This window comes from Chanodichthys erythropterus, chromosome 8, assembly GCF_024489055.1.
Source record: "Chanodichthys erythropterus isolate Z2021 chromosome 8, ASM2448905v1, whole genome shotgun sequence".
Classification (NCBI taxonomy): Eukaryota; Metazoa; Chordata; class Actinopteri; order Cypriniformes; family Xenocyprididae; genus Chanodichthys; species Chanodichthys erythropterus.
Genome location: NC_090228.1, coordinates 43743790 through 43764654, shown reverse-complemented (window position 1 = coordinate 43764654; position 20865 = coordinate 43743790). Strand labels below are relative to the sequence as shown.

The 20865-nt window shown below is 37.3% G+C and overlaps 1 protein-coding gene across 1 annotated transcript; it reads left to right on the top strand.

The window, feature by feature from the left end:
- The first annotated feature begins 716 nt into the window (after positions 1-716).
- On the top strand, positions 717-19452 carry LOC137025292 (zinc finger protein 665-like). The gene is made up of 8 exons (XM_067393300.1): positions 717-756; positions 1581-1732; positions 4501-5563; positions 10269-10354; positions 10819-11157; positions 12613-12717; positions 18572-18996; positions 19165-19452. The coding sequence occupies exons 2-8, from the start codon at positions 1648-1650 to the stop codon at positions 19450-19452; spliced, it is 2391 nt and encodes a 796-aa protein (XP_067249401.1). The 5' UTR covers positions 717-756; positions 1581-1647.
- The last annotated feature ends 1413 nt before the right edge of the window (positions 19453-20865 follow it).

Genomic DNA, 20865 nt, shown 5'->3' with positions numbered 1-20865 from the left:
TTGAAAACTTCAATTTTTATTAATTCAGTGCTTGCAAAAACACAAGTTACTTACTTTTTTAACTTAAAAAAAGAGAAAGATTTATATATAATACTGATCAACTCTGTTACATACTGTCAACATTGTTACCTGGTAACTGATTTTGACGTAACAGAACTTACCGTTTTAAACTTGCTACTTGCTAGCAGAAATGCTAGGAGCACATGGCACTAATGAAATCATGATTAAAAGATGTTTAAAGAACCCACTGTGTGATCAATGATAATCCCTGTTTTCTTTTTAATATTGTGGTAACAATTTTGACATTTTACAAAATAAATATTGTCCCTGGTTTCACAGACGAGGCTTAAAGTAATCCAGGACTAAAATGGATGTTTGAGCTCTTTTAACTTAAAGCAACATGTACTGACATATCTTAGAATATGTTAGAGCCATTGTTTTGTCTCAAAGTTATTTTTAAACAATTTAATGTAGTAGGATTTGGAAAATGACTATTTAGGGCTAAATACAATTAATTAACAATTATAAAAAGATTGTGATCCATGACAATGTGTAACAAATTATTAAACTAATTAAAAATATAACCATCTGAAAAAAGCAGAAAACAATAATGACTTTGGACACCAAATGTACCTGCATTTATAGAATATATATATTTAAATTTCTATGAACTATGCAGGACTTTTATTTTGGTCTGGTGGTGTGATGTCATAAGGCTGCGCCACACTCCAGTATCTGTGATTCGGCTGATGAACGGTTTGTTTTAAGCATTTTAAGTGTTTAAATCAATACAAAGCATTCGGTTTATTTCAATTTATTCACTAGTGGTGTAAAATAAATGAAATATTTTCGAATGTAACATTGTAATGCATTAATTAAACTATATTTTTTGAGTAAAACACATCTGCACGAGTAACAAAAAAGGTGCGTCTCGTTTCTCTCCCTGTATCATAAACAAATTCGGTGATGAAGAAAAATAACTTTTTTATAACTCCGATGAACCAATTGTTTCCCAAAACGATTCAGTGATTCGAAGCACTTGAATCACTGCTCGATGAATAGACCTGCTGGTCAAAACAGTAAATGCAATGAGAACAGCAAACGCAAATGACAACTTTACAAACAAATCACAAATGTTTTTATGAATGGTTAATCGATTTAATGTGATCTACAAGTCATTAAATATCAAACATAAGTGATAAATACCTAAATATGAACTTTCAATATAATTTTATTGATTTGTAGTGCTAGTTTTTCTTTTTGGATAATTAACTCTGGCTGACTCTTAGCCATGCGTTGACTACTGAATTACATTGCAAAAAAAATAAAATAAATAAATAATAATAAAAAATAAAGCTTTTCGTACTTAGTGGTTGATTTCAGTCCAAATATCTAAATTTTACTAAAGTAAACTGACATAAGATATTTTTTCTTGTTTTCTAGAAAGAACTCTCTTACCCCATTAGCAGATAATTTTAACTTAAATTTTTTTGCAGTATAGGAATATACTTATAGGAAGATTTGGTTTGGTTTGGATTTATTTTTCTTTCTGTTGATTATTCTTATCTTAAATGTGACAGATTGTCCAAACACACAGATAAACTCCTGGTGAAGCGACTGAGATCCACGTGACACACTATTATAAAGATGGTGTTTATTAAAGAAGAAAGTGAAGAAATGAAAATTGAAGAAACATTCAGAGTGAAACAAGAAGATACTGAGGAACAAACAGGTTGGTTTCATTCTCAAAGCTGAATTGTCCAGCTCTACAGAAATGAGTGATATTTTTGAAGAATGTGAAGAGAGTCCTGATTAAAGTGGCTTTATTTGACCAGACAAAAAGTGTGCTCTACTTTACGCAGCACTACGCAAACATCACAAATATGTTTAAGTAAGAGCTGAAATGAAAATAAATCAGAATTCACACTGCAAAAAATAAAATACACTTTATTTAAAGATACATGTGATACAGTGCAATTATACATTTAAGTAGCAAGTAATAATAATTAAATACATGTATTTACTTATAGAGTTAGAATAAGGGTTTGGTTTAGGTTGCATGTAATTATACATACTTCATAGTTTTTACTATAGTAAGAACATGTAACATGTAACAAGAACACTCTAAAATAAAGCGTTACCAAAAATTCTTTACAGACAAGTAACCTTTGTACTTGGACAAAACTGAATGATCCACTTTAGAGCAAAAATCTGTCGCTTATTCAAGTAAATAAAGTAGGCATGAAAGAAAACCCTTCTTTTGATTCACATACTTGGAACTAAATTAATAAATTCATGATGTAAATGAATGGACATCCCTCACAAATGTCATCATGAATGTAACAGGGTCAGAAGAACAAACAGGTCAAGGCTTAATGTTGAGCCTTGGTTGTAGCAATGATCATATCCCCAAAACAGGTCATTTTAATAAGCACAGTTTCTGTCCTATGATGGGGTTTAAGACTTAACTGAATTTGTACATTTTTTACTCCAGATCTGCTTGCAGCTGATTTGCCCTTTAAGCTGTTCAAAACTTTCTTTGAAACTGAATTTGTGTGGTAATTGAATATTCATTTCTGGCTAACAAACAATTAAGATAATTGTTGGTGTGACTGATTGAAGGGTTCGTTCACCCAAAAATGTATTTCTGTCATTTATTACTCACCCTCATGTTGTTTCATACCTGTCAGACCTTCGCTCATCTTCAGAACACAAATGAAGATATTTTGATGAAATCCAAGAGGTTTTTTCATTCACCAATGAAAGGAAAATTACCACATTCAAAAGTAGTAAAAACATTGTTAATATTCAACGTGACTACAGTGGTTCAACCTTCAAGGAGGTCACCGTGATTTTGCCAAGTAAGACATGTTCCTGGATCATCATATTTCTTTGATCCTGGAACAACATTCCAGTCTGAACATTTAGTCTTAACCCTATTCCTACCTCTAAACCTAATCCTACCCATAACTTAGTCCACATTCAAATAAAATTTTCCTGATAATTTACTCACCTCCATATCATCCAAGATGTTCATGTCTTCAATCGAAAAGAAATGAAGGTTTTTGATGAAAACATTCCAGGATTTTTCTCCTTATAGTGGACTTCAATGGCCTCCAAATGGTTGAAGATCAAAATTACAGTTTCAGTGCAGCTTCAAAGGGCTTTAAACAATACCAGATGAGGAATAAGGGTCTGATCTAGTGAAACAATCTGTCATTTTTGAAAAAAAATGTAAATGTATATGCTTTATAAACACAAATGATCACCTTTGTAAGTGCTTCCACTTTCCATATTTTTCAAAAAGCTTATGCTGTATGTCCCTCACTTTCCCTATTCTACTTAAGGAAAAAATGCTCTTTGAAGCTGCACTGAAACTAATTTTGACCTTCAACCATTTGGAGGCCAGTGAAGTCCACTATAAGGAGAATAATCGTGGAATGTTTTCATCAAATTTCTTTTCGACTGAAGAAAGAAAGACATGAACATCTTGGATGACATGGGGTGAGTAAATGATCAAAAATTTTATTTGAAAGTGAAATAATCCTTTAATGTTATAAAGTGACAAGAATACTTTTTGTGTGTACAATGTCTTCTCTTCGGTGTGATACTCGTACGCTGTTTATGTTATGAAGGTCTTGCAGGTGTCGAACGATATGAGGGTGAATAATAAATTACAGAATTTTTGGGTAAACTAACCCTTTAAAAAAAGATCTGCTGCTTCCCACTTTCTAGAAAAATCCATGTGAACTTTTGGTCTGGAGGTGTAATGGGGGAAGAAGTAGTTTGTCCCTTTTCTATTTTCCTCTAAATGTGTTGTGTTTTGTTCCCTAGGAGACATAATAAATGGTATATTTAGATCAGTCTATAATTAACTTTATCTCCTGGGACAAATTGTGTTTTTTAAATAAAGGGTTTCACTGCCAGCTGGAAGGTTTTTGGGACATGTCTGAAAGAATGTTCAGAGTTAGCAGTATTTTGAAGAACAGTGGTTCTCAACTCTGGCCCTCAAGGTCCCTATTCCTGCAGAGTTTAGCTCCAACATTGGTCAAACTCACCTGCCTGTATCTTTTTTAGTACTCCTAAAGACCTTCATGTGTTTGATTAGGGTTGGAGGCAAACTCTGCAGAAAAGTGGATCTTGAGAACTCCTGGGAAAGAGATTCTTAGATTACATGTAACACCTCTTAGTAGCATAGTAGGTATAGGACAGAGATGTTGAATCCTGCTTCTGGAGGGCCACTGTCTTGCAAAGTTTAGCTCCATCCTCAATTAAACACACCTGAACCAGCTAATAAATGTCTTCAGGCAACTTCTGAACCTTCCGGTAGGTGTATTGGTTCAAGTAGGACATAGACCCTCCAGGAGACGGTTTGGACATCCCTGGTATAGGATCTAGCATATATGTTGTTGCACTACATATCTAAATGTTTTGTTGTTGGTTGCCTTTTGTGATTAAACTGGGGTTAACTTTGTGTTTTTTTTTTTTTTTTCACCTTAGATCTAATGGCGCTGAAAGAGGAGAGGGAATTACTCAATGCAGAGAAAGATCAATATGAGAATCTTCATGATTTTTTACCTAGAGAAAAATCTTTCAAATGCTCACAGACTAAAAAGACTTCCACACAAACTTTCACTTGCATTCACTCTGGAAAGAGTTTCAATCAACAAGAAAACCTTAAAGTCCACTTGAGAATTCACACTGGAGAAAAATCTAATGGATCCCCTCAGTGTGAAAAGAGTGCAATCAAGAGTAATCAAGATGAAAGCCTTAAAGTTCATATGAGAGTTAACACTGGAAAGAGTCCTTTCACATGCCAGCAATGTGGAAACAGTTTCACTCATAAAGGAAGTCTTAAAAGGCACATGAGAGTTCACACTGGAGAGAAGGTTTTCCCATGCCCTCAGTGTGGAAAAAGATTCAGTCAACATGGAAACCTTAAAGTCCACATTAGACTTCACACTGGAGGGAAGGCTTACACATGCTCTCTGTGTGGAAAGAGTTTTAATCAATTTGCAAACTTTAAAGCCCACATGAGAATTCACACTGGAGAGAAACCTTATACCTGCCAACAGTGTGGAAAGAGGTTCACTGGAAAAACAGGCCTGAACAGGCACATGCATATTCACACTGGAGAGAGCCCTTTCACTTGCCAACAGTGTGGAATAAGTTTCACTCAAAAAGGAAGCCTTAACAGGCACATGAGAATTCACACTGGAGAAAAGCCTTACACATGCCAACAGTGTGGAGAGAGTTTTGCTCGATGTGGAAATCTTCAAATTCACATGAGAATTCACACTGGAGAGAAGCCTTACACATGCTTTCAGTGTGGAAAGAGTTTCGATCGTCATGGACACCTTAAGGTCCACATGAGAATTCACACTGGAGAAAAGCCTTATACATGCCTTCAGTGTGGAAAGAGTTTTGAACAACATGGAAACCTTAAGGTCCACATGAGAGTTCACACTGGAGAAAAGCCTTACACATGCTCTAAGTGTGGAAAGTGTTTCACTCAAAAAAGTCACCTTGACGTCCACACAAAGACTCACTTGAGAGAGAACTTTTAAATGTCATTCGTCTGGAATGAGTTTCACAGACAAAAAACACCTTAGGACTTGTAATATCACTGGAGAGAAGCCATTCATGTGCAAACACTATGTGAAGACTTGCAAATCTTGAAGTTCACATAAACTGGATAATGGCACTGTTGTATTCTGTAGAGTTGCTTTATAGCTGAGTCACATCTTGTGGTATCTGAACTGAATAACTACATTGCTGCCTTTTGTAGAACTGTTTACAGCTGAATTGATCTTGTTTTAAATTGATAAACATCACACTGTTATAAATCTTAACTGACTTGAGCTAAATAAATGACACTATTGTCTTTTAAAGCAGCAAAATCTGAATTGTCTCCATAGTTATAGTTAAAACATTCTCTTTATTGCTTTTTTGGAGAAGGACAAGTTGAGTTCAAATCACATGTATACATTACACACAAAAAATCACAAGGAAAGGGGAACAAAACAAGTGTCACAAGTATTATAAAGTACCTTTGTTTGTCATTGGCTACATTGTAGATTGAAACAATACACGGTCCCTTTTAAAATAATAAAAGTGTTATAGAACTTATACATTTTATCCTTCATTGCAAATCTAATTCTTTCCAACTGCAGACAATGCATGATATCTCTTAACCAAGAGTTGGTGGGGTTTTTTGCTTCCAGTTAAGAATGATCAGTCTCCTTGCAAGAAGCTTAACAAATACAATCACAGAATGTTGACTCTTTGGGTGCTTCTCAATATCCCTCCTCGTCTCCTCGCTCCTCCGTCCTCCATCCTATGACCCGGAAAACAATGGAGCTCAGCCATCTTGAAGGACATCTCAATTCTCTAATTGCACCACGAGGAGGCGAGGATCGAGGAGTGAAGAAGCTTTCTGAGGAGTCATGAGCGAGGATACACAGGTGCATCCTTTGCGGAAGTCTTTCTCCTGACACACGCATAAATTCTCCTCCCCCTTCTTATCTGTCACAATAATTTAAATGTATGCTTTACTTTTACAGATTAAATAAACTTTATATCTCATATAATTCAACTAGGCATCTTGCTTTATTAATATTTTTTTAAATAACCAAACTTTAACAACATGTGGGTAGATCCCTCATGCGCAGCTGATGACGGTTTGAAGTGACGCTAAAGAGAGCGAGGATTTATCATTTCACTTGATTCAATTCCTCCGTCCTCTCGTCTTTTCCTTGCGTCCTTCCCTGGCATCCTGGAGGGGTGGAGCTAAGACGCAAGGAAAGGAAGCAAGGAAAGGAAACGAGGATGCACAAATAAGAATTGAGAAGCACCCTTTGATATCTGTCACGGTTCATGGGTTCACTTACTCGCCCTCGTGTGGTTGTGGTGTGTGTTGCCTGTGGTTACTGATTGTGTGGGCGTCACCCACCTGTTTGATTGTGATGTGCTGCCAGCCGTGTCTTGTTCTGTGTTTGCTATATCTCGTGCGTGTCTACATGGTGTCTTTGTCAGTTTGTTGCAGGCTGTCCAGGTGTCGTGTTTCTGTGTTCACTTCCTGATTTCCTGGAGTTCTGGACTTTCGTCTTGTGCCCGCGTCTGGGTTGGATTATTCCTTGGTTTCTGATACCCGTTGCAGCCCTGCGCCACCCTGTTCATCTGTCTCTGAACGCCATCGCTTCAGCACGTCTGTCACTGCAACGACTGCCCATTTGGAGTTAAGTTATTGTACAGCGTATTCTGTCAATAAATATTGTTTTACTTTCACTTGGATCCTCTCTCCATGTTCCTTTCCTGACAATATCGTAATGTTATTATCCTTAATTGTGAAGAGAGCCAGGACTGGATCTGGGTCTAAATGTCTTCTGATAATGTTTGAAAAATTTTGAACCAAAATGTACAGATTTTTGGACGTTTCCAAAACGTACGTGCCAGTGACGCAAGTAGATTTATTTTATTTATTACTTGCAGTCTGGATCAAAGAACTGCAAAGCTGATTCTCTATCTTGCATTAATGATTCTCCTGATTTAGGCCCAATACTATTTTATACCCTTTTGCCTACCCCTTTGCTTGAAACAGAGTGGCAAGGTGTAGGGGTGAAAATATTCCCTTAAGAAATTGGACACCACTACTACACATCATCCTACCCGTTTTTTTTTTTTTTATTAGTGTCCTGTAATATTTAACCAGTATGAACAGCAGTGAAGTGCACCTATCAACAGAAATCAGGCACGAGCACGTTTAACAGATACTCACTCCCAACATTGTTTTGTGCTGTATTTTGGATGGCACTCGGTTTCAATTCGAAAACGTATGAGCCTTCGAGTTTCCCAAGACTGGTGAAGCCTCTTTTCCATTAGGCCAAGCTGTTTGTTTAACCATTGCATTTCGTGCCGAGCCGGCCGGTATGGATATGGTTTCATTTTCTACTGTGGTGCTGTGATAACTGAGCTCTTTGCAATGTAATACAAACGAGTCAGTTGTTGCCTTGGTAATGCAAGAGTTTACAAATGATACGAGATGTAAATAGTGACTGCGCTATGAAGGAAGACCAAATATTTCTTTTAACTGTATTATTCAGTTGTGTTCACATTCAAATGGCGTGTTTAGCAAGCTACAGAGAAACTGGCAGCCAGGTAACACATAAGTGATCGATCAAGGCACCCCCACCCCTTCATGTGAATGCACAAAACAAAGGGGTAGGGGAAAGGGAACCGGTAAGGGGTAGAATTGGAATTGGGCCTTAAACTCTGTAATGCACTGTCAAGAGCAGAACCCTCTAGTTTTCCCCTCTGTGAAAGTAGACTTATTGTGTTATAGTGTATCTTTTTAGCTCCTGTCCTGTTTCTTTCTATGTTTGATTTAATATATACCTCCATAATCTACTATTGCCAAAAGTTTTGGGACTCTTGCCTTTACGTGCACATGAACTTTAATGACATCCCATTCTTAATCCGTAGGGTTTAATATAGAGTTGGCCAACCCTTTGCAGCTAAAACAGCCACCACTCTTCTGGGAAGGCTTTCCACAAGGTTTAGGAGTGTGTTTATGGGAATTTTTAACCATTCTTCTAGAAGCGCATTTGTGTGGTCAGGCAGTGACTTTGGTGAGAAGGCCTGGCTCACAGTCTCTGCTCTAATTCATCCCAAATGTGTTCTATCAGGTTGAGGTCAGGACTCTCTCATCCATGTCTTTATGGACCTTGCTTTGTGCACTGATGAGCAGTCATGTTGGAACAGTTTCTACAAAGTTGGGGGCATGAAATTGTCCAAAATGTCTTGGTATGCTGAAGCATTAAGAGTTCCTTTCACTGGAACTAAGGCGCCAAGCCCAACCCCTGAAAAACAACCCTGCACCATAATCCTCCTCCACCAAACTTTACACTTGGCACAATGCAGTCAGGCAAGTACCGTTCTCCTGACCACTGCCAAACCCAGACTCCTTCATCGGTTTGCCAGACAGAAAAGCGTGATTCGTCACTCCAGAGAACATGTCTCCACTGCTCTAGAGTCCAGTGGTGGCGTGCTTTACACCACTGCATCCAACGCTTTGCATTGCACTTGGTGATGTAAGGCTTGGATGCAGCTGCTCGGCCATGGAAATCCATTCCAAGCTCTCTAATCACTGTTCTTGAGCTAATCTGAAGGCCACACGAAGTTTGGAGGTCTGTAGTTATTGACACTGCAGAAAGTTGGCAACTTTTGCGCAATATGTGCTTCAGCGTGCGCTGACCCCGCTCTGTGATGTTACGTGGCCCATCACTTCGTGGCTGAGTTGCTGTTGTTCCCAATTGCTTCCACTTAATGTTACCACTAACAGTTGAACGTGGAATATTCATTATTGAGGAAATTTCATGAATGGAATTATTGCACAGGTGGCAACCTATCACAGTATCACGCTTGAATTCTCTGAACTCCTGACAGCATTTCTTTCACAAATGTTTGTAGAAGCAGTCTGCATGTCTAGGTGCTTGATTTTATACACATAGAAGGGACTGAAACACATGAATTAAATTTATTTGTGTCAGTCTGATAGTTTCAGTTTTCAAGGACTTTCAGTTTGTTTTCTATTGTCTCGTGTTCTTTTCTGTTGTCCTGCTCTTCATCATTAGTTCATTTGTATCACCATTGTCCATTTAATTACCCTTGTTATGTTTGCTACTTAAAGGGTTAGTTCACCCAAAATTTAAAATAATGTCATGTATTACTCACCCTCATGCCGTTCCACACCTGTAAGTCCTTCGTTCATCTTCGGAACACAAATTAAGATATTTTTGATAAAATCTGATGGCTCAGTGAGGCCTGCATTCAAAGCAATGACATTTCCTCTCTCAAGATCCATATATGTATCAAAAAACATATTTAAAACAGTTCATGCGAGTTCAGTAGTTATACTTTAATATTTAAAAAAGCAACGAGAATATTTTTGTGGGGCAAAAAAAACAAAATAACAACTTTTCAACAATATAGTGATGGGCCAATTTCAAAACACTGCTTCGGAGCTTTACAAATCGAATCAGTGACTCTGATCTCCTATCAAACAGCTAAACTGTTGAAATCACATGACTTTGGTGCTCCTAGTCACTGATTTATTAGACAAAGTAAAATATTTCCAGACTTTTTTGGTTTCATTTTGATGATTACAGCTTACAAAAAAAAAAAAAAAAATTCAGTATCTCAAATTATTAGAATATTTAGTTTAAAGTTCTATTAAATTACTATTCTCAGGGTATAAATACTGGGTTTAGGTCAGTAATCCCAACAGCAGTCATGGGGAAGTCTGCTGACTTGACAGTTGTCCAGAAGGTGATCAACAAGACCCTCTACAATGAGGGTAAGCCACAGAGGGTCATTGCTGAAAGAGCTGTTCGCAGAGTGCTGTGCCAAAGCATATTTATGGAAAGTTGACTGGAAGTAAAAAGTGTTGTAGGAAAAGGTGAATGCAGGCTTGAGAAGATTGTCAGGAGAAGCCGATTTAAGAACTTAGTAGAGCTTTAAAAGGAGTGGACTGAAGCTGGAGTCAGTGCATGAAGAGCCACCGCAAACAGACATCTTCAGGAAATGGGCTACAACTGTCACATTCCACGTACCAAGCCACTTCTGAACCAAAGACAACGTCAGAAGCATCTTACCTGTGCTAAGGAGAAAAACAGCTGGACTGTTGCTCAGTGGTCCAAAGTCCTCTTTTCAGATGAAAGTAAACTTTGCATTTCATTTGGAAATCAAGGTCCCAGAGCCTGTAGCAAGAGTGGAGAGGCACAGAAACCATGTTGCTTGAAGTCCAGTGTGACGTTTTAGAGCACTTCATGCTTCCTTCTGCTGACAAGCTTTATGGAGATGCTGATTTCATTTTCCAGCAGGATTTGGCACCTGCACACACTGCCAAAGATACCATAAGCTGGTTCATTGACTATGGTGTTACTGTGCTTGATTGGTCAGCAAACTCGCCTGACCTGAACCCCATAGAGAATCTATGGGGTATTGTCAAGAGGAAGATGAGAGACACCAGACCCAACAATGCAGATGACCTGAAGGCCGCTATCAAAGCAACCTGGGCTTCTATTACACCTGAGCAGAGCCACAGGCTGATCGCCTCCATGCCACGCCGCATTAATGAAATAATTCATGCAAAAGGAGGCATAAACAAGTATTGAGTACATATACAGTAAATTAACATACTTTCCAGAAGGCCAACAATTCACTAAAAAATTATTTTTATTGGTCTTATGAAGTATTCTAATTTTTTTGAGATAGTGAATTGGTGGGGTTTTGTTAAATGTGAGTCAAAATCATCACAATTAAAAGAACCAAAGAATAAAAATACTTCAGTCTGTGTGCATTTAATTTATTTAATACACAAGTTCCACAATTTGAGTTGAATTACTGAAATAAATGAACTTTTCCACAACATACTAATTTATTGAGATGCACCTGTGTGTATATATACACACACAAACACATTTATGACTCACTCAAGACAAATAATTAAAAGACAGTACAAAAAGAGGATGTTTTAATAGATGTTTTAAAAAAAAATTGCATCAACATTTGTAAATGAATTACTGAAAAACATTTACCAACCTACCACTGGAATAAATGGTTTCTGCACTCAATTATGACTGTTTTGCCTTTTAGATAGAATTACACATATTACTCTTATTTTCGGTACATCACTGTGCAACATGTATAATTAAATATACATTTTACAGCTGAATACCTTATATATATATATATATATATATCTTTGTTTTCTGTATGTAAATAAATATCAATCAAATTAAATTTCTATGAACTATACAGGACTTTTATTTTGGTCTGGTGGTGTGATGCCATAAGGCTGCGCCGCACTCCTGTATCTGTGATTCGGCTGATGAAAGGTTTGTGTTTTAAGCATTTTATGTTTTTAAATCAATACAAAGAATTCAGTGTATTTTATAATTTTTACTAGTAGTGTAAAATAAATTAAATATTTTTAATGTAATATTGAAATGCCTTAATTAAACATTTTTTTTTTTTTTAGTAAAACACATGAGTAACCGAAAGGGTGCGTCTCGTTTCTCTCCCTGTATCATAAACAAATTCGGCGATGAAGAAAAAAACTTCCATTTCTCTGAGTGAACTGAACCAGTTGTTTCCCAAAATGATTCAGTGATTCGAAGCACTTGCTGCTCAATACACATAAATGACAAATTTTACAAACAAATCACATATGTTTTCATGAATCGATTAAATGTGATCTACAAATCATTAAATATCAAATATAAGTCATAAATACCAAAATATTAATTTTAAATATAATTTTTTCTTTTATTAATTTGTAGTGCTAGTTTTGAATGTCTTTTGGGATAATTAGGCTATTAACAATCACTCTGACAGACTAAGCATCTGTATTGGCCTAAGTCGGCTTAATGCTTTTTTTTTTCTCAGTGTAGGAAAAGATTGAGATGCATCCAGAGATTTCGTTTGGATTTATTTTCTTTCTTTTGATTATTCTCATCCTAAATGTGATAAATTGTCCAAACACAGAAAAACTCCTGGTGAAGCAACTGAGATCCACGTGACACAATATTATAAAGATGGTGTTTATTAAAGAGGAGAGTGAAGACATAAAGATGGTGATTATTAAAGAGGAGAGTGAAGACATGAAGATTGAAGAAACATTCAGTGTGAAACAAGAAGATACTGAGGAACAAACAGGTCAGTTTCCTTCTCAAAGCTGAACTCAGTCATTTGATCCTTGTTAAAGTGTCCAGATCTTCAAAAATGAATGATAATTTTGAAGAATGTCATGGGAGTGTCCTGATTAAAGTGGTTTTGTTTGACATGTTCTACTTGAAGCAGCACTAATATACAAATATCACAAATATGTTTAAGTAACTGTCCTACATAGAAACAGGCACATAAATTTCACTCAGTCTCATGAGCATTAATACCAAATGCACAAATTCAGATTTACAATAAACTCAGTTCCTGAATTCACATAACAATAATGGAAAATGATACACACATGTACATATGTTTCCCACTTATTATTTGACACAAAAACAACTCATTAAGTCAATATAAGACATTTCCAGATAACTGGAACAGAAATATACAAAATTGTCTTCTGCACCTCTTTCTGATTCTTATTTTCAACTCTCAATCCAACTTAAAAAAAAATAAAATAAAATATGTGCAGCTTATTTTTCATTGCGCTCTGAATATATGGAGGTTACAATTAAACTCAAATGCACTTTTGTTTTTTATTTCATTATTCACTGTTTTTGGTTTGAATAGTTTAGTTAGTGTTCTGTGCATCTTTTGGTCATTAGTTTTTTTTTATATATATATAAAAAAGGCACCTTTTTCGTTTTCTTTTCTTTTTTTCCCAAACAAAGCGAAAAACAAGAATTCGGCTTGATTTTTCGTTCACTGATAGAAAATGAATAAACAACTTGATCAGTATTTAAACAATATAAACAATATTTGATCTCTGCATGTGGGCGGGAATGAAATGCCTCTTTCCGCTGATTGGTCGAGCAAACATTAAAACCGTGCCATCATCAGTTCTTGCTGCTATGGATTCTTAACACGCTTATTGCAACTACTTTTAATCTATTTCTCATCAAACAGCCATATATCACTAAGTCATCACATAGAAAAATCTGTATGATTTACTTTTGTTCTGGAGATGGAACAATGGTTCTTAAAGGGGACATTGGATGCAAAATTCACTTTTACATGGTGTTTAGACATAAACGTGTATTACACAACCACCCTATAATGCTAAAAATCCACCCAGTGCTTTTTTTCTAATCCCCACAAATCATAAGCACTTTTTCAGATCAAACCATTCACAGATTCTTGGCAAAGTGACGCAAATTTGCACAGGCCCCTCCCACGACTCTTGACGGACACTGCCGTTTTAGCATAGACCCGCCCTGAGTGAGCTGTAAACAGTCCGCCATTGTTTTGACGCCATGCAGGTGTAGACAAGAATGTCTCCAAAGCAACTGAGGCATTTTATTATTGGATATAAGAATGATAGCAGTCGTCCTTTACTCTCGACATCTGAGCTACTGAAAACGCAGTGGATTAAATTTGTTTTTGAAGGGAATGTGCCCCTGGATCTACCTATATGCGTTTATGTCTGCGCTAGAAAGTTTGTTTTGCTAAAAAGTTTGTTTTGCTAAAAAGTTCCTAAAGGATGGATCAGTACCTCCAGAGGATGAGTAACGTTATAGATTTTTTTTTATGAATCTTTGCAAATCGCCTTCCTAATGTGCTAGTTAGCAAGTTCCACGACGAATGCGGCTAAAGTTAAAGGCCAGTTCATACCGCGCAGATAAACGCAAACAAACACGTCTGTTAGTTTGTTGATCAGGATGCAGCTAGTGTGATAGCCCTGTTGGCGTCTGTTGCCATTGGTCAGAGTTTGTTTGATCGCACCGGCGCCTCACGCACACACAACAAAGCACTGCAAACGTGACATCACAGCTTGTTCAATATCAAAACAATACAGTCGAACAAACATATGTAATTTCTATTTAGAGCCTTCTCACTGTAATTCATAACTGCACGTTTATAATGAACAATGCATTAAGGTGATTGTCTTGTTAAACTGTACATTTTATGTAAATATTACACCCCGTGTCTAGGGGAAGTCGAAAAACTCCAAATGGCCATAATAAAAAAAATACATTTACCTTCCCTAACACCCTAACGAAAAACAAAGTACAAACCAAGTTATCAAAATAAATAGGCAGGACACTCCTACGCTCCACGTTATATAAAGATAACATTAGGAACATGTTGAACATGATCAAAAGGTTGTACAAAAGGCACACTTTCACTAGAAAGTAGCAAGTTTGATCATCGGTCGGAGGAGGAGGGATCCAGGAGCTCTCAACCCAAACGTGGCCGAGCTCCATGTTGAACGCCAGCAGCGTCCTTATAAAGACCACGCCTCTTCTGAATCGCCAATAGAGAGAGTGTACATCATCATTGAACAACCTATTAGAACACTGACATAACAAAAGGGCAAAGAAAACAGACAAATACCAAATACAAGAACGCTGGTCGTAACAGTAAAGATAACATGGTAACACTACAATAAGTCATTTTCAAATGTATTTGAATCGCTTTTGAGCATTTATAACTATGAAATAGGAATGGTGAGTTCAATGCAATACCTGCCAAATAGTGTTTACAGCCCGCTCATGGAAAATAGGGGTGGGGTGAACAGTAGCTCATTATCATTTAAAGGGACATGCACCGAAATGGCTCGCTGTGAACAGAGCTGTTTTTGACAAGGTAAAAAGGGTGGGTTTTTATACAAAACCATTAAGAAATTTTAATCAAAGTATGTAATAGACTTTTCATGAAGACTACTAGTGGAAAATTGGCATCCGATGTCCCCTTTAACTCTGGCCATTAAGGTCCCCATTCCTGCAGAGCTTAGCTCCAACATTGATCAAACTCATTTACCTGTACCTTTCTATTACTCCTAAAGACCTTGAATAGCTTGTTCATTTGTTTGACTAGGCTTGGAGGCAAACTCTGCAGAAAAGTGGATCTTGCAGGCCAGAGTTGAGAACCCCTGGGAAAGACATTCTTAGATTACATGTAACACCTCTTAGTAGCATAGTAGGTATAGGACAGACATGTTGAATCCTGCTTCTGGAAGGCCGTCATCTTAAACACACCTGAACCAGCTAATAAATGTCTTCAGGCAACGTCAGAACCTTCCGCCAGGTGTATTGGTTCAAGTAGGACTATAGGAGTATAGGATCTAGCATATGTTGTTGCTCTACATATTTAACACTCTGGAGTCTGAGATCGCTGGCGATACCACCTCGTTTTTTTTCTTACCAGTGTGAAAAAGACTCAAAATACTCCATCAATGTTGCACATACAATTAAGAGTAATACATCATTTTAATCTGTTGAATATCTTCTTTTATTTGTGTACACTCAGAGTAAAAACTAAATGTTGTGCTTTTTGTAAAATAAAGGAAATTAACACGATGCGTGATCTGTCGTCTCCCTCTGAACGAAGTCCAATGTGATAGTTCTCAGAAAAATGAACTGTAACTCGGTGAATACTAATCACAAAAAAATTAGACTTATGTCTAAAGAAACAGTCAGGTTTTAAATCGTGTATGTCAAATCGAAAACAAATATTCTCTGTTTATGTAATCTGTATGAAAATAAGAGCCATGTCAGAAATCTGTGATTCAGCTCATTTGGCCACGTCCACGGAGCCAGCGCTATTCAGACGCAAATTCTGAGGCAATACATGTATACATCATCTCAATCGTGTATTTGTCTTCAAAAGTGTTTTGCATAGCCATAGTTAGCGATCTCTGGAAGCCTCTGTTAGTTTGGTTAGTTCCTGGAATGTCACATGGTATGCCTGTTCTTCACTGAGACATTTGTGGACTAAAGGTGCACAGAGTGCCCTCCGGCTGCAGGTGTGAATTGAAAACACAGTATCCAGCGCTCATAGTAATGACAATAAATATTGAATAAATATTACTCCTCTGTATAGAAAATTGACAAACATATGAGAATCCATCAATATTTCTTCAAATGGGCTTGCTTTTAATCTAAAAGCCTATATGAAATGCCATAGAGGTAACATAATTGTTCAGACACTTTGCATCACAGAAATACACTATATTTTAAAGTATATAAAAGAATACCATTATTTTAAATTGTAATAATATTTCACAGTATTGCTGTATTTTCTGTATGTTTGATATACACCATGATGAGCTTGAGACATCACAGAGGGTTTTTTCACAGCCTTCCTAACTGAAAGAGCTCATTAATATTAGGGGTGGGAATCGGAGGGTACCTCAGGATACGATACGATCACGATAAATGGCTCACGATAACGATAATATCGTGAGTCAGCGATTCTGCGATAATCGATATATCGCTAGACAATCCTATAATGATACATCGCGATATTGGTCTTAATATGAAAACAAAATGCACGTGAAAAAGTTAAGTGCAGGTTAATGGATAAATCCGATCTTATATGTACATTTAATAGAGTTCATGTCACCGAAAGCAAGAAATATGAGGTGCATTTTATTGACCATCAGTTAATTTAAAAATCAAAGACTGCAAAAGGAGAGAGCGGCAACAGCACTGGTATAAGGTCTCATTACTTTTAATGAAGTTAATTGTGTGTCATGTGTCTGCGACTTACTTTCACTTTCATATGCGGCAGTTTGCGCGTCAGCTTGCTGAAGAGATCTGCGGCGATGTGTGATGCAGTAGCGTTGTCATATCTGACTCTCACATGTTTCAGTTTTAGTATTTTTGGGAGAAGTAAAATTTACATATGTAGTTTCAACAACCAGATGCATTTAGACTGAGCATAGACCGTTTTGACTGGAATGCGTCCCATACCATCTCCTGAAGTGGTTTGAGCGATCGGATTTAAATCCGTCTCAAATGCGTTTTTAGGCATTTAGACCTGGTCTTTTCACGATCAGATAGCTATCCGATCAGAGAAAATGCATGAAGTCACCAGGTGCAAACAGACCCTTTGACGTTCTTCAAGCGCTTAGATATACACGGGAGCGTTCGAAAGCAGGCGTCTATCAGAAGATCCCTAATATATGCTTTCGAATGCTCCCGTGTATATCTAAGCGCTCGGTGAAGAACGTCAAAGATGTCTACGACTGTCACATCAATGGTATAAATGTGCGTCAAGACTTTGAACTTAAACGTGGCTGGGGCATCTATTTTACTCACACTGCTGTCCGCCATCCTGTTAATAACCTCTTTTTCTTAGGTTAGTTAACTTAAGTTCACGTTTCCCTCATTCATGTTTCGAGCGCTGCCTTGAAGTAGGACGTTTTGAGCAAAGAAATCTACATATAGCGCTTTATTATTTTAAAATTAAAATATCGATATTTGGCGCAGCGATGCGATTCTCGTATCGCACAGAGAAGGATGACGATATATCGCCATATCGATATTTTGTCCCACCCCTAATTAATATGCAGCTCATTATGCGATTATTTTGTCTTCTCAGGTGTGAATTACAGGATTATTCATGATTCACACCTCAACGCATACTGTGTTTCTTGACAAAAAGTGTCTTACAAAATTTAAATTTCTCTATTGTTTTATATGAACGAGTAGGCAGGATAATTTTGACATAATTTTGAAGCAAAAACTCTAGTCTACAACCTCCAATACCCAGAAGTCTTGTGAACACTGATTTAATATTATTTTTTTGGCCTTATTTCAGTGACTTAAGTTTTTTGTTTTTTCAATAACCACGCATAAACGTTATTCCTTCAAAAACACAAACATTTACATACATGTTCCTCACATATTATGGCAGTCTAGTTTGTGCTGAATACAGTGTAATGACACTTTTGTCATTAATATGTTTATGAACAACTGAAAAAAGCACAAAGGGCATGTCAGAACTTCTCCAGGGCCCAAATCAGCCTCAGACTCCAGAGAGTTAAATGTTTTGTTGTCATTCGCTTTGTGTGTGATTAAACTGGATTTAATTTATTGTTGTTGTTTTTTCATCTTAGATGTAATGTCGCTGAAAGAGGAGAGGGAATTACTCAATGCAGAGAAACCTGGAGAAAAATCTTTTAAATGCTCACAGACTGAAAAAACTTGCACAGGAAAAAAAGCTCAAACTACAAGTGATTTCACTTGCATTCTCTGTGGAAAGAGTTTCAATCAACAAAGAAATTTTAAAGTCCACATGAGAATTCACACTGGAGAGAAGCCTAACGGATCCCCTCAGTGTGGAAAGAGTTTCAATCAAGATGAAAGCCTTAAAGTTCATATGAGAGTTAACACTGGAGGGAAGCCTTACACATGCCCTCAGTGTGAAAAGAGTTTTGATCGTCATGGAAACCTCAAGGTCCACATGAGAGTTCACACTGGAGAAAAGCCTCACACATGCCTTCAGTGTGGAAAGGGGTTCAATGAAAAAGGAAACCTTAATGTTCACATGAGAGTTCACACTGGAGAGAATCCTTACACATGCCTTCAGTGCGGAAAGACTTTCAAACAACATGGAAACTTTACGGTCCACATGAGAGTTCACACTGGAGAAAAGCCTTACACCTGCCAACAGTGTGGAAAGAGTTTTGATCGTCCTGGAAACCTTAAGAGCCACATGAGAATTCACACTGGAGAGAAGCCTTACACATGCCTTCAATGTGGAAAGAGTTTTGAACAACATGGAACCCTTAAGGTCCACATGAGCGTTCACACTGGAGAAAAGCCTTACACATGCCTTCAGTGTGGAAAGAGTTTTGCTCGACGTGGAACTCTTAAAGTCCACATGAGACTTCACACTGGAGAGAAGCCTTACACATGCACAAAGTGTGGAAAGTGTTTCACTCAAAAAAAACACCTTGAAATCCACATGAGGATTCACTTGAGAGAGAGCTTTTAAATGTCACCAGGGTGGAATGAGTATTACAGACAAGAAACACCTAATGTAATAACAATGGAGAGAAGCGTTTCATGTGTAAAGACTTGAGGTTCAAGTACACTGGATAATGGCACTGTTGTCTTCTGTAGAGCTGCTATATAGCTGAGACACATCTTGAAACATCAACACTGGTATCTGAACTGAATCAACAATAAACTGAAGAACTACATTGCTGCCTTTTTTTAGAACAGTTTACAGCTGAATTGATCTTGTTTTAAATGTTAAAGATCTTAACTCACTTGAGCTAAATAAATGACACTCTTGTCTTTTAGAGCTGTTTTACAGCAAAATTTGAATTGTATCCATAGTTAAAGTCCACTGTCGCACTACAATTTTGACCACAATCCTGAAAGATTCCTCTGATCCTAGGATAAAATCTGAATCATTCGTTTTAATTATTAGTTTGACATTCAACGACAGCCAATTAATGATTGTTGCGATCAAATTTGACATTTGACGAAATTCTGTCAGTGTCAGATTTGATCACAGTCCTGCAGCATGACTTGTACAACAACTGTCAAATTGACTTTGTTTTTCAAGACAAGCCATGACCAAATTAGAGATTTCTTTGTAGCCACCATTTAAATCCCATGTGTAATGCAGCTCACTTTCACCTAATGTGTCATTGTGTGTCCGTTTTTTCTTCTTCAACGAGTCTTGACTGTATATGACTGCACAGTCTGACAATAATGACATCTGAGATTTTACTGTGTGACAAGGTTGACAGTAGGGATCGTATTCATACAGTCTGACAAGGAACTAGTCGCTGCATCTCTTATCCACTTCACTAGATTGCTAATACCCCACATTTTGAGCATAGACCATCAACTACTCATGAAGGCTGAGAAGTTTGAGTTTCATCCCTTTTCTGTGTCCTACCTGGACTATCTGACAAGGAGAGGAGGTGGATAATTTCTAGGCAAAGACAGTACTAGAATGGCCCTGTCCCACCACTGTTAAGGAACTGCAGATATTGTTGGGGTTCACAAACCTTTATAGGAGATTTATCCACTGCTTCAACAGTGCAGTGGCATCTCTTACCACACTACTCAAAGAACGAGAGGATAAAGTCAAACTTAATTGTAATCTGGTTGCATCACATTGCCTTTTCTGACACGAGACATGTTGTACTTCAGCACCTATTCTGGATCATCCAGATCCTGCTTTGCCTTTTGTTGTAGAGGTGGATGCTTCAGACACAGGTCTCTATGCAATACTGTAGGCAAGACGCACTTGTCTTTGTACTCCTCACATGGTTGCCGCCACACACGCTTGACACCATCTGAACCAAATAATTTTATTTTGGTCTTTATCGGACTACAGGACATGGTTCCAGTAATCCATGTCCTAAGTCTGCTTGTCTTCAGCAAACTG

Excerpts from the sequence above, each read along its gene's own strand:
- LOC137025292 (XM_067393300.1), top strand. The coding sequence starts at position 1,648 with ATGGTGTTTATTAAAGAAGAAAGTGAAGAAATGAAAATTGAAGAAACA. Across the intron at positions 11,158-12,612 it reads AATAATTCATGCAAAAGGAG|AGGAGAGTGAAGACATAAAG; the intron begins GCATAAACAAGT and ends TGTTTATTAAAG. Across the intron at positions 12,718-18,571 it reads AGATACTGAGGAACAAACAG|ATGTAATGTCGCTGAAAGAG; the intron begins GTCAGTTTCCTT and ends TTTTCATCTTAG.